The 27,672-nt window shown below is 40.8% G+C and overlaps 1 protein-coding gene and 1 non-coding gene across 2 annotated transcripts; both read right to left on the reverse strand.

Annotated features, from left to right (window-relative positions):
* Nucleotides 1-1,034: 1,034 nt before the first annotated feature.
* Nucleotides 1,035-23,958, reverse strand: spag17 (sperm associated antigen 17). The gene is made up of 49 exons (XM_084713115.1): nucleotides 23,848-23,958; nucleotides 22,876-23,016; nucleotides 22,362-22,421; nucleotides 22,067-22,195; nucleotides 21,745-21,913; nucleotides 21,412-21,624; nucleotides 21,086-21,270; nucleotides 20,481-20,627; nucleotides 19,325-19,400; nucleotides 19,099-19,217; nucleotides 18,788-18,988; nucleotides 17,895-17,999; nucleotides 17,236-17,386; nucleotides 16,841-17,053; nucleotides 16,642-16,679; nucleotides 16,412-16,528; nucleotides 15,423-15,577; nucleotides 15,127-15,236; nucleotides 14,969-15,039; nucleotides 14,361-14,624; nucleotides 14,125-14,239; nucleotides 13,694-13,834; nucleotides 12,862-12,966; nucleotides 12,516-12,673; nucleotides 12,297-12,405; nucleotides 11,104-11,267; nucleotides 10,858-10,975; nucleotides 10,611-10,765; nucleotides 9,994-10,138; nucleotides 9,394-9,830; nucleotides 8,486-8,671; nucleotides 8,069-8,208; nucleotides 7,715-7,845; nucleotides 7,473-7,606; nucleotides 7,196-7,387; nucleotides 6,290-6,403; nucleotides 6,138-6,186; nucleotides 5,614-5,704; nucleotides 5,442-5,492; nucleotides 5,082-5,175; nucleotides 4,865-4,976; nucleotides 4,587-4,626; nucleotides 4,376-4,440; nucleotides 3,872-4,008; nucleotides 2,407-2,585; nucleotides 2,120-2,180; nucleotides 1,697-1,844; nucleotides 1,198-1,366; nucleotides 1,035-1,044 (listed from the first exon to the last, which is right to left on the reverse strand). Exons 1-49 carry the CDS (start codon nucleotides 23,956-23,958, stop codon nucleotides 1,035-1,037), a joined length of 6,525 nt encoding a protein of 2,174 aa, XP_084569241.1.
* Nucleotides 18,571-18,641, reverse strand: trnag-gcc (transfer RNA glycine (anticodon GCC)). Its single transcript has one exon. It is a non-coding gene; the product is annotated as a tRNA-Gly (tRNA).
* Nucleotides 23,959-27,672: the final 3,714 nt, after the last annotated feature.

Below are 27,672 nucleotides of genomic sequence, written 5' to 3' on the forward strand. Positions count from 1 at the left end.
ACCCGCTCCATCCTCCGCCGGTCGCTCCGGTCAAAGCGAAATGTGACTAAGCATCCAAAGTCAAAGCCCGGTCCGTCGCCCTCCCTGTCAGTTTCCTTTGGTACCCCCCCTCCTTGCCTCCTCTCGTGATGCTCAGCTGCCAGTGTGTCTATGTGCACGTGTGCGCGCGTGACCGACAGCGCAGGAGAGCCAACCGGAGCCGAGCAGGAGCTCCCGAGCTGCACTAATGGCACTAATGTAAAGAAGGACGCTCGTGAGCCAAACGCATGTTAGGTTTCGGGGGGATAAACACGAAGCGTCGACGCGCAGAAATGACAGCGAGGATTACTGTCATCATTTAACTTTGTTTTTGCCGTGGCTGCACCTTGCGTTGGGTCTCCGTTGACGTCATATACCAACATCCCCACCCCCATCTATTCACCTGAGAGCATACGCACAGGCGCGAGGCTCCCCTGTAGAGATACACACACGCGCGCGCACACACACACTGAGAGGCACGTTTGGTAACTCCTGCCAAATATGGCTTTTTCACAGCAGCCATATTGCTAAGAAATAGTCGCGTAAACACAGGTGTAATACTAATTAAGGTAGCAGAACCTTTCCAGCGAGGCAACATGCACCCTGACTCTGATTGACCAGAATGAAACAGAAGCTTAATTAGTATTAGGGCTGCAGCAAGTAATTAATCTGCCCATTGGATTAGTTGATTAGCTGTTTGGTCCACAATAGAATTAATTAGGAATTTCCCAGTTTGGGATCAATAATGTACTATCTATCTATCTATCTATCTATCTATCTATCTATCTATCTATCTATGATATATTAAAATGTGAAAAACTGTTCACACAATTCACTTGCTACAATTAGTTCAGTGTTGATTAAGATTTTATTTGGAACAAATGGCAATATAAAAATCCATTAAAATATTTCATTTTTGTGGAATAAAAGAGAGGAATGTGGTCGGATGATGATGGGACGAAGACTTGAATGATGTGAAGACTGATGTTGTGTATCCTCACAGACTAGTGATGCAATTAGGGTGTCCTGAAATTTACAAACAAAAAACGATTCAGACATTGTGACAGCTTTCTATCTATATGTGAAACTTCTACTTATTTTGCAGGGTTGGGAATTACTGGATTACATGTATTGTAACCTGATGCATTATGTTACAAATTACAAAAAAAAGATACTGACCCGTGCTTGGTGCAGGACTGGTCAGGAGGGTACTGAGTCGTCTTTGGGGCTGTACTGCCTCCCTGTCCGCCTCGTAGGCTCGAGGACAGATGACGGACTTTGGGGCCTTTCTTGTGTGTACCGGTGTGGTCCTTGAGCCAAGTAGCATATAATCTCTCGGGAAGGATGGGTAAGATTATTTAAGGACCAACATCACTGTAGACATGGCTGAGCCACTTATACTTGCTGAATCAGAAGAAATGTTACAACAACTGCATTTTGTCTTCAGATTTCCTTTGTCGTGTCAGTGCTGTGGCTGTGACGATTTAAAAAATCTCTTTTAAACAACAGGGCTACGCAGACACAGACTTCATGGAGATATGCTGAAATTTGATGTCATAAAATATCTACATTTCAGTATTTAGCATGGACAATTCAAACAAGCTGACTACAAGCTGATTTGCATCTAAAAAGATGGTTCTTAAAAAGCGAAACATCTCTTGAGGTGTTGAAAGGATATTAGCAGTGACAGGCAGGTAGAGGATTTCCGTCTCAGTGTGGATTGTAATGTCCTGGGAGATGTACCGCTTTGGCTCCACCTCTCCTGCTTGGACTGCACTCATGGCAAACAGCTGGACCTGCAGTTCAGTGTGCAACCCTGCAGCCACCTACACAGACATACAGTAACAAGGAGATGATACATTGATGAAGTGAAAATATTCTAAATACAGCATGCAATTAAAGTGATATTGAACTTTTGGGTGGTTAAAATACATTATGCTGCTGACCCTGTCCACAGCAGTACATTGCTTAGCTTCCCAAGGCTGCTTTTTCCAATCAATTATAGAATACATGCATGAATCCAGTATATGTTAAATAGTAAAAAATGCTAATTCAAATATTCACACTGACACTCAATCATCTCATTCAGTTGGAAACTTACAGGCCATGGATTGTAGATGACCCGGAGGCCTGTAGCAGGAAGAGGCTGCTTCACATGGAACCTTGCAAAGAGAGAAAAACCACAAATAGTTACAGGTCACAGTTTTCCCTTTGGACTCGAAGGTGACCCACAAATCGCCTGCACCTATCCACAGCTCTCATTTCTTTCTGACGTACTAAAGGACGTTTGAAACCAGATGTAAAGCTTTTTGTTCCTGTTTTGCTGCCCACATTTGCCCGTGCATTTATGTAACTGTGCTTCCATCGATCCATAATCTGGTGCCTGACCTGCAGGTGTCGACACCCACATTCTTCATCCTCACAGTAATGGATGAGGAGGTGCCCTCCTGCAGTGTGCCAAAGTCGACGCTGGACGGGAGGAGCTGGAAGCCCCTCACAATGACATTCGGATTGCACAGAGAAACAACTCGACACATCCTCCTCACCGGCTCTTCCACTGACAGGAACTGGAACAGGGGACGCAGACAGGTGATAAATACGTGTGTGAACAGTGTGTGTGTGTGTGTGTGTGACAGAATGACAGAGAGAGAAGCATGTGTGCAGTGAATCAAACAGGAATCCATTTTTTTTTCTTAAATTGCATGATTACAAGATAAGATTGAAAATTAAATAGGAAAGTAAATAAATCTGGGACTTACTACAAAGGTTAATAAATACAGAAGCAAATTAAAATGGAAACATCAATTTATGTAATAATAATCAATAATGTTATTTGTGGTGCATTTACTGGCATATTAATTTATTTGAGTAATTTAGGATTTTGGCAGTTGTGTTCCACCATAAACCAAACTTTTAGTACATATATTGGATTAAAGTGGCTATTAGAGAAATAGTGCTTTAATTAAAGTCCCACATTCTTTTTAGGTCATCAATGTATTCACATAAATGCACCTAAATTGTAATATTAAGGGCTACGATAGACACTTTCAATGATTATGATTATTGCGATAAAACATTCTTAACATCTACGAGTGCTTATAACTATAATCATACAGTGCTATAAGGAGATTACAAGCCATGATAAGTATGTTCATAATGGATTATAGACATTGCTGTCAGAAAAAGTACAACATTTCAATCATTCCCCGAGACATTAGGCAAAATAAAAAAGGCAAACATAAAACAAGAACAATATTTCCATTTTAATCAAAGGAAACTGTCACAGTAATCAAATGCATACAGAGCACAATATGACATAAGAAGTGTGTGGATGCACATGGGACTCTTTGTTGTTTGTTTTGTTTATTTGTGCGTCAGCATGTGCGGAATGTTGTAGCTGTCATGGCCAGCTGCAGGAAGAGGATGGATGCCTAACAGGACGGATCGTGCCAGCTGTGGCCTGCCTCTAACAACAACAGCTGGCCGGTGAGTCGCACAGACAGCCGCAGCCACTTGCCAGGCAGGTGGGCAGGCAGTTCAGTTTGTGTGACGCCAAAACGGAGTGGTTTGGTTTCAGTGCAGCCAATCCGGTGAGTCGGTGTGACCTCGTCTTTGGATGCCAGATAATGGTTGAGTGACTGATGTGCAGGTTTGACAGCAGATTGCATCTAACATATAACAAAAGCTCGTAACAGACAGTTCAAACTTTATTATGGCAAAAAGAGGCACTTGTTCATGTGAAAACTCCAGTCTATGGACTGCTACACACACTTTTCGGTCCTCCCACTTCTGAAATGAATCCAGCGCCCTTGTATGCTACAGAATAATTGTTGGGATGAGAATGTTTGGGTACCTGTTGATTCGGTATGCTGCGGGGTTTAGAGCTGAGGATAGAAGTTGGCAGTCTGACTTTGGTCTTCCTGGGCTTTCCAGTCACATCCAGCTGGACTGACTTACACTGCCTGGACGGACCCCTCTGACTGCTTTCACCTGACACAGACACACAAAGACATGTATCCTGTCAAGGTGCTCAATCAATCAAAGCTGCATAACATCCAGCCTGGAAATAAATAAGTGACTGTAAATCATTTTATTCTTAAGGATAATTACCAACATCCTCAAATGGAAGAGGAAGGTAGAGTTTGCTAGTACTGTATGGGACAGGTTTAATGAACTTTCATGTCTAATGACATTTCAAAAAGAATTCAGACTATGCCCTCAAACTGTCCGTGCAATTTTTAGTGTAGCTCCTGACTATACTCTCTGAAAACAGTGGTTTGAGGTTAGTTCTGCCCTGCGCTGGCATTTGACACATCAGCAGTGAAGTCACTGATTAGGGACTGGTTTTGATACAAACCCGCAGTCTGAGGCGTGGGGTTGGTGGGTCTCTTTCCAAGCTTCCTGTCACTTCCTGCTGCATGACTAAGAGCAAAACATAAGGAGAGATCGAGCCATGGCGCAACAGCAAACGTAAACATCATTTAGTGAAGCAATTCATGGAATAAATATTGTAAATATTCTGTGATTCATGTAAAAATAAATGAATCAAAGGAAAAATAATTCTTTACCTTGCAGACTGAGAAGGTGTTGGATTTAAGGGTCGTGGAGCTGCAGACGACAAATTCGGTATATCTTGACTTTTAACGGCAAAAGTCAAGAACTTTCAATGAAACTAAACCAAAAATATTCAGACCCCGAAAGCCTTTATCATCCCATCTAAATTGTTACTTTAGCCTAAATATGGACTATGTACAAACCCAGTTTCTCTGGACTCCCAGCAGGACAACCTTTAAAATAAGTTTCATGTCAGTAGCTCTCAGTAAATACTGACAGCGTAATAACTTACTGCTCTGTTGTGGGGTATCTTTCAGGAAGGCCTCAGAACTGTCTGACCTGTGGATCGGAGGGAGATCCGTGGATAGACTCCTGATGTCTGGTGGTTGGTGCTGCAGCAGGTTCTGGAAAACATGCAACAGTTTAGACTTAAGTGTTTTATCATAATAATGCCATCGACTCAAAACGTATTTAAATATATTAAATGTTGAAGTGAAAAGACACATTACCTGGTATAATGGAATATTTTCTGGGTGGAAAAAGGGAACAATGTTCTTCTTTCTCAGAGCCTCTCTATTAGCTTGCTCCTCACACATCTCTTGTCTGATGTACACATGCACACAGAGAAAATTAATGAGTTGATGGCTACTACAATGCACTTGTAGCCATGGTAGCACCATAGTACCCCGTTTGTGTCTTTTATCTATCCTGCACCCTTCTTTTAGTTGCACTGCTGCAGTCTTGTTTGAAATAATTTCCATCTAAGGAGGGTTATAGCAGCATACAGTAAATAGCAAACTAAAAGCCATTTACATCATTGACGCACACCAGTGTGGCAGGCGACTACAACTCATTAGACACATATTTACCTGTGTTGTGCAAGTCTTTCAGTCCACTTTGACTCCTTTTCACTTGTAAAACTGGACAGGAGAGGGGTTTTAAGCAGATATTAATACAGCTAAAACTTATTTAAAGACATGGAACTGTAGAGACTGATAGATTCTCTCTCTCTCTCACACACACACACACACACTCTCCAACCTGTCACTAGTTACTGTGACCGTGTCTTCTGAAACATCTGACTGCTCAGTTGAGGCTCCGACTCCTTGACTGTAGAGATTGACTATGTCCACTGTGGATAAACAGAAAGAATTAGAAAACATGAACTTTTGTTATGAGCCATGGACACCAAACCAAAACTAAGTCACAAAAAGTGTAGCGGCAAATCTGACTGTTGTGTGTGAAATACTTCATTATAATTATAATTATAATTGATGTGATTATATTGAATGTGATTATACAGTAATAGTAATACTGACACATAGGTTTCAAACAAGCCAGCCCTCTAATGCACCATAATTGGTTTTGCTGATTAGTTTTCACTCATTGTTACAGCTTATTTTATTCACAAACCTTGTTGTGCAAAAAGTGACTGAAAACATTCCTACTAGATAATTAAATTTAAATTGAGTAATTAAAAATAATTGAAATGAAATAGGTATACTTAATTAGTTAACAGTTGAAAAAAAGGAATGTAACAATACATAAACACAACCAACACCCACCTGAGGTCCTCCTGTTAAAGGTGTGACCTGCATCCTCTTCTCCAAAAGACTATAAAATACATCACACAATAATATTATTGATGTCAATGTTAAATCATCATATTGTATGTGCATGCATGCATGCATGTGTGTGTGGGTGTGTGTGTGCTGACCAGGACTAGGTTGAGCAGATCACTGGCATGAACACTCTCCTCCTCAGTGCGAGGGTCTTTAACTTTCATTTCCTCCGATCGCTGCTCCCTCTCCATCAGACTCTCGATGTATTCCTGCAGTCAAACACACATTTCAGCATTTGTCAGGATCCTGCAAAAACATTTATCTCCAACAGTTTTCAGGATAGACCGCATCAACAGTATCAATCTTACAAAACAGAGGTATAGCAGGAAGATGTTCCGATGCCTCGTTTCACCATGGCGAAAATTATGCAACCATGCCAAACACTGCCTTGTTACCTCACACTAAAGAAAACAATAACTTGAATTTTTTCATGATGGCTTAATCCATCCATACAAATGCAATACTGAATGTTTGACTTGTAGATGTTGACATTTTTTTATTGTATTAAATCCTTTGAAACAGTGAACTAATTTCAACAGTTTTATAATGATTCAGTGCTTCAGAAAGCCTTGTTTGCCCCAACTACAGTATAATCCTCAATGGGCTCTGAGCACCTGAAGCAGTATATTAAGCAAGAATGGGAAAGAATTTCACTCTCAAAACTTCAATAATTAGTGTCCTCAGTTCTCGAATGCTTCCTGAGTGTTGTGAAAAGAAAAGGTGATGTAACACAGCCCCTCTTCCAACTTTTTTAGAACATGTTGCAGGCATCAAATTAAGAATGAGTGCATATTTACAAAAAAAAGAAGTTTATCAATTTGGACATTAAGTAACTTGTCTATTCAACTGAATAGGAGTTGAAATGTGTTTGAAAATCATTGCATTCCGTTTTTAGATACATTTTTTACAGTGTTCCAACTTCTTTGGAATCAGGATTTGTAGTAAACGTCTTACTGTTTGACATATAAGCCATATGACCACAGACCACAGATTTGTTTTACCTTCAGTTGTGTGTCGACAGCATTTCTGAGCGGCGTGGTGAATGGTCGGCGCTGGTACAGTTCCCTCATCTCCAGGACTTTGGGGCAGCTCCTGACAGGCTGATGCTGTGCTGCTGAGCCACCAGACCTCAGATCCATTAGAGACAAGCCCCGTCCCACGTCAGTGCCAAACGGAGAACCTGGACTCTTCTTCTGGAATACAGAGGAAGACAGATGGAGGACAAACGTCAGTGTGTCGTTCGCCTGCGTGTACATGAACAATGTGTGTTACCTGTACCTCTGTTCTGGGGAAGTCATGCCAGGTGCGGTTTCTGAGGTTGGGAGGCGTGATGTCAGGGTTCTGTTTCCCTAGCAACCACTGGGACCACACACTCTGGTGGCTGGGCTTTAGTATGGTAATGCCAAACTCATCTGAAACCGTCACAAACATTAACTTCATATAATTTTCTGCAGATTGAGATGTCTGGAAAAATCGTATGCTTTGGTTAAACCTAATAATGAAACTATTGAACAGGGTACCTTGTGTTTCTGGCAGAGGCTCCTTCAGCAGTGCTATGGTAGGATCAGAGTACGCCTGGTAGAGCAGTTCCTCTACACTTTGGGAGCTCAGAAGTTCGGTACCCGAGCCATCCTCGTGCACCAGAAACAGCCTGCAACACATCATGTGTTTTCAAAGTTTTGGTGACACTGCCATCCAGAATAGCAGGACAATTAATGTTTAAATGTTGTCTTATTTCTACCAAATGTGTCTTTTTTTGTATTCGTGCAGAACAAATCTTATGTTTTACATACAGGGACAATACAGCTGAAAACACTGAGTCATTTTTCAAAGCTGACTGTCTGTAAACATGGTACAAAAGAGAAACAGCCCACCTGGGATAATGCTCTCTGTGTCTTAAATCAATCCTGGCCATTTCTCTGTCTGCGTCTTCCTCTGGCTCCTCCTCATCCTGTTTCAGTGTGCTTGGAGCAGGGCTCAAGTTCAACACTGATAACTGCCCATCTTCCATCACCTGGTGCACGCACAAAGATCAGACTCAGTTTGTAAACATTACAGTCTGTTATGCTGTGGCACTGCTCTGTGTACAATGACGCAGCTTAAACACAAGAGCTGAAACGAATCACTTGTTTTTCCCTTTCTCATCAGTTAACCACCAGTGCATAGTCTTCTATTTGTCAACAGGCCATGTCTTGACGGGACTGATATGGTGGCACTGTTGGTGCATTGGACGTTCAGTATATCTGTCTATGTCGGCACTAAGCCATCGTCTTATAATCCTCGTAACTGACCTGGAAGTGGTTCCCATCTGGGTCTGTGACATCACACACCACTTTGTCTGTGTGGCTCATCGTGTAGCTTCCTGGTTGGTTTGTGGGGGTGCCACTCTTAGGACTCGGGGTTACGGGTGGGTCAGACGAGTACACACACTTCCCATCACTTTGGATCTGCAGGAGCCCCACACTGGATGGGAACACCTTGAATGCACACGCACAAACAAACATGCAGGTAATTCCAATTCCAATACAATCATTAACTTTTAGGGATGTTAATGATTAATGATAGTTACTTGATTAATCGCCATTGAGAATTTAACCAATTCAAAATGCATTAATCAATCATTAATCGATAGTCTAGAAATGGTAACTGCTCCTCGTCTGACACAGTTGTGTCTGGCGAAGGCAGAATAAAAATGAAGAAAAAACTTTTTGTCTTATTATTTACTTTTGATTAATCAAATAATCGACTGTTTGCATTTTCAACTATCAATTAATGAAAATGCAGAAAGTTTGCCACCCTAACCTCTTCATATTATTTTGACTGATATTGCAATTGTGATATGATTTGTGATATTACAGGGAATTTATGTAATTTTTCTAATTTTCATTCAAATATATATTAAAGAGATTATGGTGTGATTTTTTTGAGGGGTTTTGATTTTGATTAAATTTCAGTTAAATGTTCAGCCCTACTACAGTAGTGAAAAAGGTTTGTGAACCTCTGGTCTACAAGTCTGTGTACAAGAGTCTTACTTTGGTGCCACCTGCTGGTCATATCCAGACTGGCACTATGGCAGACAGCACTAAGATAAGCTGAGAGCACCTCTTTCCACCGGGATCTTTTTCCAAACAAAAACTAATTTGAAACATTATATTTTCATGTGATAACTTCAAACTTAGATGTGATATTTGCCACCCACCTGATAGGCTCCTTGGTTGTTCCCAGTGACGACAGTTCCATCAGCGAAGAAGACATGAGCCGTGTGTTGCTCTGGGTACATCACCACTGTGGCACAGCCTTCCTTTTCCACCAACACCACCCGCTCTTTGGTAGACACACTCCCCTTATCGCTCTGACATGTGCTGCTTTTACCATTTTCGGCCACAAACACACTCTCCTCCTCATTCTTATACACACTACTTTCCCTTTCATTGCACACATGCTCACTCTCACTTAACTCCTTGTCACTTGCTCTCCCTGCGCTGTCACTGCTAAGCTCTTCACCATTGTCACAAGTATCCTGAATGTGCATGTTCTCGTTAATGCTGTCCGCACAGCGCGTGACACACACACACTCAGTGCAGCCGCATGCGCATTCAGAAGTCGATTTAAGGGTCCCACTCTCCGGCTGCTCCCCTGGAAAGTTAAAACACACACACACACACACACACACACACACACACACACACACACACACACAGGTAAGATAAAAAATGCCAACTTAATTTCAAGATTAAGGTTACGTAAGTACACGTGCAGGTCTGACTTGTCTTTATACAGTGCACTGTATGCTGCTCACCTGTAAGCAGCAGTATGTAGTGCGGTGTCTTTGGTGGCCTGCTTTGGTAGAGACTGGTAATCCTGGTTCCGTCTGCATGTTCCACACTTACAGATCCATCCGGGTGCTGGACAGAAACCACAAGATCCTCCCGGCTCAGCATCACCTGACACAACAACACATGCCAAGCTAAAGAGGTTACTCCAAGCAAGAACATCATCAACTTGTCTTACATCAAGACATCATTACCAAATTGCTACTTATGGAAAGTTAATGTAGAACACCCCATATAACAAGTCATTTGATGCATCTAGGTCTGGTGCTTGCTGGAAGACATTTGGGGATGTGTCAGGTGACTATGTGCATACGTCCTGGGCATGCTGAAGCTTGAGATTTATTGGGACAACATATAAGTAACGCTCAAAGATGTTTTCAGCATTGACCTGCCCAGGAATCCCATGGTGGCACTACTTGGAGCAATACCAGATGGTATTACAGAACGGGTACATGCATTTGATGAAGCTATTGAAATGGTCACATTACTTATTACATTTTAACAGGGTAACTTATCAAGTAATCTGTAACCTGTTATATGTCAAAAGTAACCTTCCCAGCACTGATCAGGAGCAATCTCTTACCTCATGGGTGATGGGGTCTGTAGCCTTGAAGGAAAGAAGAGGTGTGATGGGTATGTGTTTGTGTGTGGTGCCCACTGTGTGGATGCGAGCGCCGGATGGAGTCGTAGTTAACCAACAGCCTCTCTGAGCATCAGCCTCCTTCTCTGAGCTCTGTTCTGTACAAACACGCACACAAAACATACAAAGTCTTTATCATCCTCCCAGCAGAGGGCCCATCATGTTCACTGTCACTGTTTTGTATTCTAACCTTTCTTGTTGTTGTCTTCAGTTTCACGAGGGGTGTTTTCCTCCTCAATCTCAGAGTCAGGGACCCACACCGGACCAGAATCCTGGCTGAAACTGACTGAGCCGTCTGCAAACAGAACCTGCGGTGCACATGTAATTTTTCAGTAAGAAGACTTGATAATTCAACTCTGCCTGCACAATAAAATCTGTGGAACATATGCTGGTATGCATGCCTCCACATAAGAACATGTGTGTTCAGTCTGTTTACCTCTGTGGAGCCATCTGTCATGTATCGGATCACAGCTCCCTGGCTGGTGACAATGCGGGACAGTTCTTTAGAGAGAGAAGGGTCCTGAAGCTGTCCTACAACTCCCTTGTCATGAAGAGGAAAGCTCTGCTTCACTAACATTCCCTGCTCATCTGAAGACACTCCTAGACACACAAACACACACAAAGAATGTCATAAATATATTTGAGACCGGATATATGTGTATAGTCAAGAATGGGAGTGTGACGGCTTATGAGTTGTGTTGCTCCGCTGCTGACACAGGTTTAATGACTGAGGATCTTGTCTGCAGTTTTATAAAACTACACAGGGCTTGACGTTACACTTTTTCAGCCACTTTCCATTTGGGCAAATAGCAGAAATGTTTTACTTGCCTGACAGCCAGACTTACTTTGTCTGAAAGGGGAAATGTAGGATTATTAAAAAATAAATAAGAGTCAGCAGGGACAGTTATGATACATAATTTTTACCTTGGAAAGGTTTAGAATGAAGAACTTTTACTCAAGTAATAAGTAACCTCTGGTTAGCACACCCACGCCAAGCGCACCTGTGTGCTACCAGCCCCTTTAAAGAAGGTGGCCTTGTGGATACACTGTTTGTGTTTGGGTAGGAGTCTAGCTGGTTTGTTGTGTAACTAAGTTTTTCTTGGTGTGTGAAAGGTAGCTATATTATTCTAGTCAGCCATAAAGTGTGGGTTGTCTGGGTTTTGTATATTAGCTACTGAAAGACTGTGCATTGTGTTTGTTGCCAAAGAAAATAAATAGCATATTCTTCTACTCTTCACAGCAGAGTTGGTCCAGACAGTGAACAGCTAATGTTAGCTAACTAGGAGCTACGAGTCAAACTAAAACCATTCCTAAAACCAGAAGAATCCCTCATATGTTACAGAGCTGCAGAGCTGGAAGCCACAAACACAATCAGATGTTTGATGATGTATTCTCCTGAGATTTTTTCTACCACAAGAAAAAAAAAAATCACAATGACTCATAGCTGACTAACTTTGAGTTAGGTGGAGTGGACAGCTCTGCAGAGTCATGTATTTCTGTGTGCAATTCCTTGACATTTTATAAAATGTAAAAGCAGCAGCCGCAATAAATGGAACATTATGTAACCAACAGACTCGATCCAAGGTGTCATGGACAGCTAGTGGACAGTTAAAAAAAAGAATCACTGACCTTGTGTATCCTCTCGCAGAAATTGCAACAGAAGGCCGTTAGGAACAGACAAGTTGAGGCTGTTGAACGGACTTGATGGCGATGTTGGCTGCTCTTCACACACCTTAGACTGCACACAATCATATACCAAAATGCTATGAGCCAATTGAGAGCAATTTAACAATAAACAGTGTCTGTTAATGTACACATATTTTGAGCATCCATGTGCGTATGTAGAACCTGGGACTCTGGAGGTCTGCTGCAGCTGGTTGGACTGTGTGTCTTGGAGGGAACTGATTCCAGGTCTGTCTCCTTGGAGCGATGGGTGGAGGAGGAGAGAGGGACGGGGACAATGGTGGAGGTTTTCTGGGCCCCTCCTTCTGTTTCCTGGAGGCTCTCTAGAACATCATCAAACAGGAACACATTTAATACTGATATTTAAACCTTGTTTACTCCAAACATAATATTATTAACAATATCTGGAGAACTGAGATCAGTCTATTAGTATACTAATTCTGATTTCAGTTAAGATTGAAATGTTAAAGTACAAATCAAAACTTAACAATGGCTGAAAACTGTGTAACACCTTTGTATTCTCCTGTGGGGCCATAAAAACTATATGACAGATGGATTCCATTGTCTAACACTGCAGAGAGGGAGCCCTGCTTCACTCTTCTCATCACCACAGGCACTGAAAAACACACACACAGAAACACTCACAGGCCATCTCGGTTTGTTCAACAGTATTATTCACTAAACTACATTAAAGGGATGGTTTGGATTATTTGAAGTGGGGTTGTATGAGGTACTTGTCAATAGTGAATTCACTACAGAAGATGCTGGTTGAAATGTTGAGAAAAGCACCAGAACTGTGCTGCTGTAAACGGGGTCAGCAGCAAAAGCTATTTTAGACACTTAAAAGAGGTCCACTTAAAAAAATAAAAAAAGAAATCAACATCAGTTTAAGCGTGCACTACATTTAGATTATTTTCATAACTTAACTTTGACATCAGACAGCCTTTTCCAATAGAAACCTTGCTGGTCTCAGGTTAGTTTGTGTTACTGTGTGACTTTGGTGTTTTAACAGGACAGTTCAGTTTCAGTCTGGATGCCTTCTACAGAGCAATATTTGGCTCATAAAAAAACAATTTACAGTTGAAAAAACCTGTCTGAAATATTCTAAATATAGTGATGCACACTTTTTTTTAAATGGGCCTTAGGTAGCTAAAATAAGTTTTGCTGCTGATGTTGTCCACAGCAACAGTTTGCTTGTCCAAACTGAATGCACCTCATACAAATCCACTTCATATAATCTGAAATATTCATTCAAACTTTGCAAGGATGGATAAGAAGAATCCTAAATTCACAAACAGGCACTCTGGACTGTTTAATGCTGGTATTATGATCAGCATTTTTACCTTTGAAATCCTCTTTTCTGCCGCTGGTTTCTTTGTCCTGAGGCTGAGGTGAAGGCTTTGCTGGATCAATAACAAGTTGGTTGATGTGTGTGTGGAAATTATGTCCATCCTTCTTGACAGCCACTTTCATCAGGCTGGAACCTGGAGGGAAAACAGTACAAAGTGTACAAGCGCAATGTGGAAAAGCAAATGCCATCAGCACTAGGTAACAGTGAGGAATAGCTGAGTTGCACTTTGCTTTTCAAAAGCTGAGTTTCCCAATAACACAGCACAGAAAATAAATGTTAGGTTATGTTTCTTTAACACAGAGAATGCTCTCTATAGAGAGGTGAGCTATTTGCTCAAGACTGTTCCTGAATTAGAGCGGGTTTGATATTTATTTGGGATGTGAGCACAACCAGATTTGCACGACCTCAACTTTAATCCAGTACCTTCAACATAGCTGACATTCTCCACAGTGATTTGTCCTCCATCTGAAGGGAAAAGGTACTGCAGGAGACCCGACACATGGATCAATTTTCCATCCACACTGTAGCCTGTGAAAGCCTACACATACACACCCACAGCCGAACACACACAGGGATTTGTCACTTGTTAGCAGACAGAAGTTATCATCTACTATCTGAAGTTGTGCTGTTCATGTTCTAAACTTTTTGTGTGCCCTCACAGTGAAGGGTTCCTCTGTGGAGTGCGGTTCTGTGCTTTCCCCCACAGGGCATGCTGTGTTAGTAATGGACTCTGTGGGAGTCTTGGCTGAGCTGTCTGCAGTCTCTGCTCTGCTCTTCTTGCCGCTAGACACAGTTTTTCTTTTCTTGTCGTCCGTCGACCGAGCCCCCTCCCTCTGCTGCTGCTTGCCTTTCGGTGTATTCTCCTTCTTTGATTTCTTGGCCGATTCTTCCTCCTTCAGCCGTTCCTGCTCCAACTTCCAGGCCTGAAACATCACGTATACGGTATAAAAACACTGCAGGCGTTGCCGTAGGTTCATAATAAATAAGTGTGAGGAACAATAAAGCAGCAACTGCGTTTGACAAACTTTAGAGGTGATAAAATTTTGAATCTGATAGTAGCAAAACATTTAATACTTACAACTAGGAATGCAGTGGTTTGAAATAAAAAAGATAACATTTGTTTTTATTGTCCCTGGGACAATGGGACATCCTTAATTTCAAGCCAGAATATTTCTGTAAAGGGTTTAAAGAGCTCCTGCGATGCTGTTGACAGGCCAGAACGCAGCCAGCTGTGAATGTGAATGTTCATGTAATAGCTGGTACTGACTTTGAGTGAGTCTTTTCTGATGACTGGCTCCAGAGTGTTCTCCTCCTCTGCAGAATCTGTAGGCTTCTCATCTAGTCCAGGAACAACACAAACATCGTATTTGTACGGTGGTGAGTGTAGTCTCATTGGCAGAGGTTTATGTTGACAAGCTACCGTACCTTTTGGAGACTCAGCAGGCTTGAGATTTCTCAGTTGCATTTCCTCTCTCTTTAATTCCTCATCTTTTGTCCAATCTGAAATGGTATTTGCCACATGCTCCAGGTACCTCCTATCAAAAAGATAACACCAGACTTTTACACACTCCACATATACACTGTTTCGCAAGTCATCTTATATAGACTATAAGCTTCATACTGTATAAATCTAACAGTTGTGGTAATGGGAAGTTTATCATTTATTAAACAGCAAAAAGTACATTAGAAGAAAACATCTGAAAATATGACCTCGCTCTGACCTGAACTTGACATCAGTGTGAAGGCCTACATCCCAGAACTCCTTACACTGGTGATAAGCGTTCATTGGATTGTGACAGAAAATGTACAGGATGTTGTTATGACTTCCTCTGAACGTGTCCAAGCAGCAGTATTCTTCTGAGGCTAACTGGAGCACCTGCATATAAGGAAAAACAAAATTCTACCTATAAAATTCTAAAAATGTGAAAAAGAACAATGGTGTTTTATTTGCAAATTTTAAGTTTGTTTGTTTTTTTGCATAAATCTGGAGATGAACAGCATGTTTCTGAAGTGTATAGCATAATATACATGCTGTCTGTTCTATAATCAAGTCCAGCACTTAACTCAACTCCTGCTGCTTTTCACATTAAAAGTCTATGTGCAAAGAGAGTTTAGTATTTAATGTGAAGTAACTGCAGTATGTCTAATGTGATAGCTATGTTGGTGATTTAACATAAATGAGATTAGGCTCTACAGGATAACCTCAGTGTTTTTAAACGTGGACTATTTTCCCATGTTTTTGTGTCTATGTAACTAATGGGGACAACATTTTTTAAATATTGTGCTTTGTTTGACCAAAAACAGATATTTTCTTGCTCCGGTCAAACTAACAAGACTCTCTTCACAAAACTGTAATATTAATATCGTCATCCTCATTTTCATTCAGACTCAGAACTCAAAATCAAGCACTTTTATTCGACTTACTATGATGTTGTGTGGTTGCTCTGGAGGATTACACTGTAGCTTAGTTTAGTTTTCGGCTGGCTGCAGTGCTCGCCTTAAATACTGAACCAATTTCAGAAAAAGCTGTCTCCATTAGTCACTTAGGCTCAAAAACATGGGAAAATAGGGTCCAGGATGAAAAATACCAAAGTTACCCTTTAACACACTAAACAGATCTATCCACAGAAATATGGTAAGAAACACACACAGCAGGTTTTCTCATGCTGACACAGAAAAACACACTGACAGACAAGGTAAGACGGGTCACCTGTGGGAAGACAGAAGCATTGTGGTGTTCGGCGTAGTGCCAGTCAAACAGAGATCTCAGCCTACAACTCTGAATGTCAGACAAGTCCAGCTGGCTACACACTCTCCCACTGATCTGCTGGAGAGAAAACAAGATTATTGGGAGGAACATGAGAACAAATGCTCATTATTTATTGTTATAGCATACAAATAATGTGACAGACTACAGTAATAGAAACACAGGAACAATACCTCTGTATTACCAGGATCTTCAGTGAGAAATGCTGGACCTATTAATTGAAATAAATTATGACTTATGGTACTGAAATACATACAACTGTTAGATACTGAAGTCAGCAATCAAATCAGATGTACTGTACCTTGTAATACACTGTATGTAAGTAAATATCACAACATCACAGTAATTTAAGTTGCCAGTAGAGTAACAGACCTTTATTCCACAGGTTATTAAGCTGCTGTTTAGCGTAGGATAATGGGTCATCCCAGGGGATTATTGCGGGTGTCTGTTGCTGTGCTGGTTCCAGTGTTCCCAGTTGTCCGGGAGTATTCAGTAGTATGCCCTTTTGGTCCAGCCTGGTCAGCGGCATACTCTCAAACACACTCTGATGAAACAAACGCTCCACCTCTGGCCATGACGCAACATCTGTGGGACATCATAACATTGAAACGGATGAATCAAGACACTTTCCCAAGAAACATAGGCTGACCATCTTGGCATTACACTTAATTGTCAATTTGGATCAGAGTTGTCCAAAACTTACGCTACATGTTAATAAACAACAGACATGGATGTACTGAGCTATGAACAGGTAAGTGGTTTCTGACCGTCTGTGCAGTGGTGTTGTAGCTGCTGTTTCATTGCCATCCAGCAGGAGTTGCTGTTCCTCTGCTGAGCTACAGAGTGGATCAGCTCCCCCACAGGAGACAGCCTCATCATGAACAACTCCACCTCTGCTGGATCAAAACCCCGAGCCGCCTGAGAGGGACACACACACAAACCTGGGTTATTACAGTTAACTAACACTAAACTAAAAACTAAAACATACATATGGTTATTGACACTGAAATGTCACGACTGTGAGTCAGCCATGTTTGTTTTGTAAAAACTATTATGCACATGTTAAATCTTGCCCCTAACAAATACACCCAATATAACAATAAAAATCTAAAACTAACACTGAAACTAATAAAAACTACAGTAAAACTCAACATTTTAAAAGGGAAAAAAAACCAAAGTGAAACATGCAAACCCATTCAAGAAACGAACTGAATCTAAACTGGATTAAAAATAAATAAATAAATAAAAACAAATGAAAAATACTAACTATAATAACTCTGATACCAGTACATATTATATTAACATATCTATGCTCCAAAGATTAAACAAGGACAGAATGTGGCCAAGATTACAGTCTATTCAAATTCCACATGGACGATATAAAAGACAATTACACACAACTGCAAACATAAAAAAATCTACTTGCATTGATATCTCTTAAGCGCAGTGTCCTCTCATCATGGTGTCTGATAACCAGAGGCTGCTCAGACTTCTTCTGAGTCTCTTCTGCTCCAAACTTCTCCAGTAGCCTCTAACACAGAACACAACAGAGAATAAAACACAGACAAGTGTTATTAGTGTCACTTTCTGTGAAGTATACACTTAATGTTTGCACATATGATCAGTACTCTACTGTGATTATAGCACCATCTGCTGGACATATAGGATACTGCATGGATTTGTGGCTCAGCTATGCTGTACGGTAAATCTTTAAGGTTTGTTAAGGGTCTTATAAACAGTCATTTTAATACAGATATTTTTGTTTAGTTGCCCTAACTTGTAAACTATTTAACATGTACAAAAACTGTCAAATTTCAAAAACAGCAGCAGAAACAGGAGACTGATTTCCTCCCATGTGCTTTCTCTCTGCTCAAGAGCGCAAGTATGTCACCCTCCCCCCGCCACGACACATCTGAGCCCATCCTCCTCCGCTTACGCTGCAGCCACTGCACTCTCAACATGACACCGGAGCTGGTGGGGATTGGCTTTTGTGCTCAAAGTGCCTGTGATTGGCTCTGCCCACAGAAATACAAGCCACTCGTTTCTTCCCTGCGCTCCATAGACCCCTCCCAACTAAAAAAGCAGCGGAAAAAAGGGATTGCTGCATTGGCCGGGAATCGAACCCGGGCCTCCCGCGTGGCAGGCGAGAATTCTACCACTGAACCACCAATGCTGCACATACTCTCTTCTGTACCATCTAAAGTTTTGTACTTTTTGTCAGAAAACTGAAAAGGAAGTCATGCTTGATATCATACACACGGCACATGCTTGAGAGCACACTTTCTCACAGTCTGTGTGTATACTTTGGTGCCACAGTACCTTCTTGTCCTCCTCACTCTGTGCTGTAGTCAGTAAGCTGTCTATCATGTGACTTTTCTCCTCTTGTGTGTGGACCAGAGGCAGGAAGCTCTGCAGCATGAAGCTGAGCAGCTGAGGGTCTAACCCGGGACCACTGTGAGGTTTTGGCTTCTCAGGCACGTGGGATGGTGTGGATAAAGACTGCTCTGTTGAAATCACCACCTAAACACACAAACGCAGAGATAAGGGGAAAAGCAGAAGGTTCTGAGTTAGTCTTCACATCAGTCGCAAAAAACCCTTATCTGCTGAACATTCACAGTAAGCTCACAGACCTGTTCCAGCATACAGTGCAAGATTAGAGGCACAGAGCAGGCTTCAGGGGGAACCAGGTTGAGTAGGTTATTATAATAACGCATGTCCACATCTGTAGAGAGAGTAGCCTGCTCGGTCTCTGTCCACAGAGAAGAGAGGACACAGAAAAAGTAGGGTTAGTTTGTCAATCTAGTCTGTTTTTAATTCAAAGGATCCACAAGGACTTTTTAAAAACAAAGGTTTCACCACGGTCTAGTGGGCTTTCCTCACGTGCTGACTTCTTCTTGGAGCGTGGAGTCATGGAGAGAGGAGTCAGCGCAACCTGGCACATGAAAAACACACAAAACTAATAATTTTAACATATTTTAACTATATTCTAATATCCTGCCACATTACTGCTGATCACTGGACAAGTTTTAACTATTCTATTCTCTCTTTACATAGCCCGGGATCCTCGGGCAGAGGTCTTTTATCTGTTCCCCATCTAAAACTAGAGGTGACAGAGCATTTGCAGTCAGAGCCCCAAAGTTATGGAACTAGCGGCATGAGAAAATCAGGTCAGTAGAATCGGTGGCTTCTTTTAAATCTTCTTCTTTTTTATTCCCGCAAATACTGCCATCACTGTGCAAAGGCAATGATTTTTTTTTTAGAGGATTAAGGATTGTAATGCCAACCTACAGTAATGAGTAAGACAGTGGCCTCCTAGGGTTGGGAATGTAGGTTATGAAAAATGTATGCAGCAGAGTGGCGCAGCGGAAGCGTGCTGGGCCCATAACCCAGAGGTCGATGGATCGAAACCATCCTCTGCTATATTTAGGATTTTTTATTTACAGGGAAACTGAATATTCATGTAGAGGTAGGCAGACCTACTTTCTGTTACTGTGCCCCTTATGCTTCCATTTAGCTGCTGGAAAACTTAAAGATATCCTCATTAACACAATGGACACAATTCAAGGGTGAAATTGCAGATTTTATTGTGATTGCTATTGTTTTTAATTTTCTAAATGCTCTTATTATTAATTTATTTATATTACCACTATTCATGCCCCTTTACCCATTAACATTGTTAATTTTACCTTCTTCCTTTAATGCTACCTCTGAGCTGTCTTGATGATTTTAGTGGTGTCTTTCTTGTCTGTGCATGTCTGCAAATGAGTTTTCTCCCTCAATGTGGGATTTAAATGAATGAATGAATGAATGATTTGGACTGTTGCTCTGATAAAACAAGATATTTGTAGACATGAGAAACTTCCACCTTTTCTGATGAACAAAAAAGTTGATTCGTTGAGGAAATAACCATCAGATTAATATCAATAACAATCAACAACGGAAATAATCGTTGGTTGCAGCCTTGTTGTGTAACTATACTGACTGACATGTATGCATGTGTGTATATGTGTACCTCTGCCGACTGTGGATCCAACACAGCAACAGAAGGTATTCTGATGAGTCTGATGTTGTCCAGGTAATGCTGATGTTGCCTGCGCCAGTCCAGACAGTCATAGATGAGATTGGCCACACCCTTAAAGATTTGGCTTCCAATCTCCAACTGGAAACCCAGTTAACACAAACACAGACACTGGGATTCAACTTCAAGATCATATCACAGGCAATCACAAGGCAGGGACAGTGAGAATGATCAAAAGGGGATAAACAAAAGGTGAGCCGATGTGCAAACAGCAGGAAAATGTGAAAGAATTATAATCTGCAATATCAGGGTTTCTGTAGGTTTCAACAAGTTACATTTAAGACTTTTTAAGATGTTTCTAAAACCAATATGAAGGCAATTGAAAACTTACTTAAATGCCATACTGGAAAAAAAAATACAAGCACAGTTTACATGAGTGTTTTTTGGGTCAATGTTGGTGTCGTTTTTGCCAAAAACACATTTAAAAAATGAGACATAAAATTTAGATTATTGGATTTGAGCAACCCTGAATATTCTACACCAGAAAATCAACGAAGAGGACAGATCAATAAAACACACGTCTGTCAGGCCCAGCTCACCTCAGCCTCTGGGTCCTGCGTGTGGAAGGGAGGCAAGACATTTGGGACAGTGTAGCTGAGCTGAACCACATCATGGAGCTTGGACTCAGGTGGCCCGCTGTCCAAAACTTCTCTCAGACCCGACCAGAATAGATCCAACTTCTTGGCCTGCGCAGCCAGCTCTACTCCCCCATGATCCTCTGCTTCTACACGTAGGGGATATGATGACATAAAGAAGATAACAGCATACAACACTAATAAACAATAAAGGTATACAAGTGAGTCTGAGTCCAGGAAAAAGCTATTATATCATTTTCTGATAAGAAGTTAAGCAGATTGTTCGTTACCTGGCTCTAAAACTGGAGATGCTCCCAGACTCTGCTCACTGCCCTCACAGGTATGTTGTTCCTGTTGCTCCCCAGAAGTTTTTGTGCTCTCTGAACACAACTTGATGACATTGGCTACATGTACACCTATGGCATCAAGTGCCCCAATCAGCTGCGGCTGGTAGAAGCCCAGCACCAGAATGTAGTGCTGAGGTCCATCCTCTGGTTCATCATCTATGCCCAGACACAAAAAACACAGAACACAAACCCACTCTATACACATACTGTAGAAGTAGGTGGAAACCAAAGGCGTCTTGTGCATTTTCAATATTTTCTCATAACTCTTTTTTGAACCTAGGAACTTTGGTGGCTCAACATCATCCCTGCGTTTCAGCTTGGTCTTCTTCTCCGTTGCATTTCCTGCAGGTGAGGGTGGATTCTTGCCCTTTTTGTCAGAGGCCTTGGCCCCTCCTTTGTCCTTGCTGGCAGAGGCAGGACCAGCCTTTGCCTTCTCCTCCTCAGCCTTAAACAAACGTGTACAAAAATTACACACACTTGCACATAACAACTCTGACTGTAACAATGCTGCTAATGGAACATGAGTGGAAAATCCACTCCGCCGTCAGTAAATTATGGTCATCAACACAGAGAATCACATACATGAATAAGCACTCACCTGCTCGGCTTCTCTCCTCTGCTGATCACTGGCTTTGATCTGTAGCAGCTGGAACTTCAGTATTTTTGCCATCAGGTCACACGGAATCTCCTCCCCTGCATCCAGCAGCGCATTAGCAGGTTCTGTAACCTACACAAAACACAAGTACAGAGAGAACAAAGACACATACACACACAAAAAACCCCACAGGACTTCCTTTAGACAGTCAGAGGATATTGGTGCACTGACACACAACATTTTAAAAACCCTCACTCTCTAATGCAGTCTAAAAATAAACTTTTAAACCTAAACGTACCTCATAAAACATAGGAACACCATCAGGTTTTTTTGCTTTGGGATTCCCCAGTTCATGGATCTGTAATAAAGTCAGACAGGACAACGTTATCATTTCACAAAAAATACAAGCTATTATAGGGCACTGACACAATTTCACACAAATACATTAGCTGATAAAAACAATATTCATTAAAATTAGTCATTCACACTTATTGTTATGAGTGCAGTGAGGAGGGAAACCAAAGATGACAATGTGAAATCTAAGACGCAGCACATGGCTGCAAACCTGAAAATATTTAATTGCGATAAGAATCTACATTTAATAAACATTTTAAAGTTATGAAAGCTACATAAAATCACAAAAGGTTGCAGTGATAGCAACTTTATGACAGTGCCAAGTTCTGTTTAACACATATGAGCTTGTTTAGTGACAGTTTAAGAACTGCAATAATCCAGAAAAAAAAATTCAAGCAACAATAAAAGCTCTACAAAACACACCACTAAGACACCAACACAAAGAAGTTGCACCAAACCTTTGCAAGGGTGCTGTCCCAGGTCAACAAGCTGAAGAGCCTGCGTAGTGGTTTCTGTGCAGCCACAGCCACAGCCCGGATCAGTTCCTCATCCTCTGGACCTGTCCCAACCACAAAAGACACACAGGCCAGCCAGGACTCCTGGAAAGGGCATTAGGACACACGTATAAGATATTTCACCCTAACAAACACACACAGCCTCCAAGTCAACAGACACAGTAGTTTCTGGGACACTGTGCACCACGTGACCTCTTCTAAAAACACAGAGGAAAGCCAAATGGCACCCTACATTGTTGATGTATGAGAACGTTGCAATGCCAGGTATGTCCAGTAAGTTTTACCAGAAAAAAATGAGTTAACAATAAATAACTACGATTTCCGGTTTGGGTGTCTCCTTCAAAATAAAAGCTCGGGGGGTTACTGTTACTTTTTTTTTTTAATTTGGTAGTGTAAAGATAGGTGTTGCTAATTAGACTAAATAAGGTTCCATTCCATTCAGGTCAAACAGTCAGGTTACTGCCATTGTGCACGTTGCCTCACTGCAGAGGCTCTGCTACACTAAATGGAACGGGAACTTAATCAGTCTCATCAGTTAACACCTGTATTTATTATATGGCTGTAATGACAAAGGTCCATTACCGTGATAAATGCCACAGGAATCTCGTTTGGTGACCAAATTCCCACGTGAATTTATTACCGTTACTAACACTGGCCCAATAAACAATTTGAAAGATAAAACCCATATTTTAAACGTTAACATTTTATCTTAAATGAAAAGTAAAAACCTCTCACGCGCACGTTGACTAAAACATTGTGGCTAGCTAGCTACACTGGCATCTGAAGCTAAAAGTTAGCTAGCTAATTACCATATGTAAACAATTAGCAACTTTTAGTTTCACTCTAAGTGACACAAATATTTTGAACACACTAATTAGTTTAAGTTAAGCCAAAGAAAGTGCTCAGATAACAAACCTCTTCAAACTGTGCTTTAGGGAGACCAGCCTCCCAGTTCTTGTTGACAACTGCGGCTCCAGCAGCACTCGACTTCTTCGCGGAGCCCTTTTTAGCTGCTTTTGGTGGCATTTCCGCTCACTGATGATTATGTCATTTAGAAAATAAAACAGGACACTGAAAATGTTGTTAAAGCTGTCGGGACGAAAAATCAAATTTGCCAACAAAACTGCTAACTCTAGTTAATCATAACTTTGGCCGTCAGCGTCGCCTGTTGCTTGTGTTGCCCCTAACAACGGTCGTATCTAAAGAGGAACGCTTGATTTGCGAAACTCTCGCGAGATTTGTAAAGGTTGCTGCATTATGCATTCGGTAAGATAAACTATATTTTCTAATGCGACAAAGTAATTAACGCTGATTACGATCTCATTAAGTTTAAGGACGAAAAAACGTTTGATTGTGGTCTGGAAACGATCATGGACATGATCACTCTCGCGAGGTTTTTCGCGGGTCTGTGGTTCCCTTCCAGACACGACCCTTGGTATCTGCTCGGACACCAGTGTCAAGTTTCCTTAAGTGATAAATAAGTGTTCCTGTAAACTTTCAGAACTAAAGCATGAAACTAGCATATATTTCAGTTTCGGTATAGTCAACCAAATTATATAAAATACGATAACAAAAAGTAAAATACAGAGTAATTAAGTGTAGTAAAATATTTAATATTTTATGTCAGACAATGAAATACCGTTTTTTAAATGGAAATCATTTTAAGTAGGTAACTATTATGTAAAATATTGTTAATCCCCAAATAATGGCAGCAGTTTACGCAGTATTTCACAAATTTATATAAATTGTAATTATTGTCTATAATTATAATAGTAAATAGAGCAGCCATTCCACAAGGAAGTCACTTCAGTTGTAACCATCTAGCACAGTGCCCCTGTGCTTAAAAACAATCATCTTCCAATGTAAACAACCATAAACTTAAAAAGTTAGCAGGTTATTTAAACAAAACCACCACCATGGGATACTTTTTTCCTATTTATAAAAGATTAAAGGGCCAGGCTGGGGTCATTAAAGGGCCGCTAACTGAATAGGAATGAATGATGGGTTTAGACAGAGTTCTTATCATGTTTTTCAGAGGAACACTTCAATATTGAGACTGTTTTCCCATGCCGCCCTGCCATTTTACTGGAAAAGAATGAGCAACAAAAACATGGTCGATGATCATAAACATTTCCTTTCCTTTCTGAGCTTCTGTGCAACCCAGCTGAAATTTCAAGAGAAATCATCAGCTAGATTGACGACAGAGATGAACTTTTAACTATCCAAGGAGTCAGATAGGCAGCTTATTTTCCATTTTCCTAAAGGATTTGTACTGTTGTAGGCCTACTGCTGTCATTCCTTTTCTCCACTAGATGGCAGTGGGATCTCTGGGCTGTGAGACTCCTGAGTCAGAGCATTAGTCCCCAGATAATGATAACAGTTTGCACACTATTCCACATAAATTGTGACATATGTGCAAAATTATTGCCTATCGTTATAATGGTACACAGTGCAGCCATTCCACAGGGAAGTAGTCAACAAGCTGCAACTATCTGGCATCCAGAAATCAACCAAAGGCTCACCACATGTACAAACACCCCTTTAAAATTTTAATGACAGTGCATATGAGCAGTACTTTTATCTGAACCACAAAACAGCGACCGTCATTATGAAAGACAGTTGGTTTTATTTCAGTGGCAGACATAAAAGTGTAACTTAATCCGTATAATGAATGAGGAAACTATCTTTCCACCAGATGAGCCAAGTGACAAGAGGGAACTTAAATTTATAGCAACACCATTAAGAAGAGTCTCTAATTCTACTTTGATATATTGTATGAATCTTGAGTAGAATATAAACAGAAATCGAATCATAATAAGGCAGGGAATATTCAGGAGATTTAACCTTGGCCACTGTTTATTTAAAGAACAGGAGAATCCAAATGCTAATTAGGTGAATATTGAAGAGGAATAAATATAAAGAAACTGTATTCAATGAATGATAATGAGGAGTGAAGTGTGAAAGGGGTCGTGGCCACTTCACCACTCCTACACACTCCTCAGGCAACAATTACTTTAAATAAGCTGCGACATATCTTAACGATGACAATGCGCATTATTTTTTTCCATTACTGTAGGTCTGCAATTACAATTTAGTTTGGGATTAGAAAAGATCAGGTGGAATAAGCAATGCAAGTCGGTATTTTTTCCGCAAATAAAACAAAACACGCCTGCTCTATTTGTGCCCTCTTTGAATTCAATTTGTCATATATTTTCAAATCCCCAGTTACTGCAGGTTTCCACGGAGCAGTTCAGTGGAAGACACAGACTGCTTTTTGACATTTTACTGGAAAGGAATTAACAAGAAAAACATAGTCAATGACCCTAATGCACTTCCTGTTTTACTCTCTGGGTTTCTGTGCAACTCATCTGGAATTTAAAATGAAATTATCATCAAATTGACACCGGAGACGCACGTTTAACTATTCCCACTTGAGTCTAACTTGTGCTTATTTTATATTTTCCTAAAAGATTTGTTTTAGCAAATATACTTCAGTGTTCATAGAATAAACTACCTATTTATGACAGAAGCTTAAACTATAAAAAAAAAAATGTTTTATCTGAAAAAAGAAAGTGTCCAGGCATGAATTTGAAAAGAAAAGTTGAGTTAATTTCAAAGTGACTCAAAAGAAATAAACTTTTCTACTCAAAAAAACTTGATATGAGTTCAGTTGTAATTAAGGGAACATGTTCAATAAGCTTAAGGTATTAAGTTAAACTAACAAATCTTCAGTCACACTGACAGATATTACAAACAAATTTTACTTCCTTTTACATTTCCTCAGTTTGAAAAGTCAGTTCTTCATTTCACCTGACCTCACACATGACCTTACAGCTGCAGCTGCTCCTGTTGGAGCTACTTTGTTCCAGCATTGGCACGCTGACAACATGTGAAACTGCTCCAAGTGAATTTAATACATTTATTTATTAAAAGCGTCAGGGACGGAGACTGAATTCAATACTGACCCACATCATGGTTTTCATTCATGTAGAGAAAAAAGCAACAGTGACTTGTCTTAAAGTGTATAAGACACAATCAACATTTTTTGTCATGTTTGTCTATAAAAAAAAGGAGGGTCTCAGGAGAGTCTCAAACAATGCATGGGGGGGAAGTCTGCTAATGAAGCGTGCAGAAAAATAAACACCAGACATTTTAAGTGCAATGACTTACTTATGGAAATAAAACTTGTATATTTACGTTAACTTGAAAAGAAAAGAAAAGGTTAGTTGATTCCACTGAAATTCCTGTTTGATTTTTTACAGTGTATTTGGACGGTGCAGAGCTGTTCTGTCTCTGAGGTCTATTTGCAAAAAAAGATGCACAGTTTAAATATTAATGAGTCAGTACAGTACAGTACAGTACACTGGGCCTCTGTTAACAATGACTGAGTGGTACTGAATTCATGGAATGCTTCATCAGTGCTTATTATGAGGAATTTCATGCACCACATCTCTGCGCCAGTTGTGTTTGGCACAGATTTCCAATCAATCCCATGGGAGCAGTTGTATTGATGCTGGGGGCCATTGTCATGGAGGCGATTTGACTTCACCCAGGCAACAACCTACTTCCAGCAGCTCCCCATAAAAGGTCAAAAGTGAGACAACGCCCACTCGTCAGATGCCAGAGAAATCCACGTTTGAAGCCAGCAGTGCTTCAGTTATGGAGGAGCTGACAAACCTTGCAGAGGCAGCGTCCTACGAAGGTCAAACACTGGCCAGATAAACAAAGTAGTGGCACCTA

Source organism: Lutjanus erythropterus, chromosome 23, assembly GCF_056507025.1.
Source record: "Lutjanus erythropterus isolate fLutEry1 chromosome 23, fLutEry1.hap2, whole genome shotgun sequence".
In the NCBI taxonomy this organism is placed as follows: domain Eukaryota; kingdom Metazoa; phylum Chordata; class Actinopteri; order Lutjaniformes; family Lutjanidae; genus Lutjanus; species Lutjanus erythropterus.

Excerpts from the sequence above, each read along its gene's own strand:
- spag17 (XM_084713115.1), bottom strand. The coding sequence starts at position 23,958 with ATGCCACCAAAAGCAGCTAAAAAGGGCTCCGCGAAGAAGTCGAGTGCT. Across the intron at positions 6,187-6,289 it reads ATCTGCTCAACCTAGTCCTG|TCTTTTGGAGAAGAGGATGC; the intron begins GTCAGCACACAC and ends TGTATTTTATAG. Across the intron at positions 4,441-4,586 it reads ACACCTTCTCAGTCTGCAAG|TCATGCAGCAGGAAGTGACA; the intron begins GTAAAGAATTAT and ends TTTTGCTCTTAG.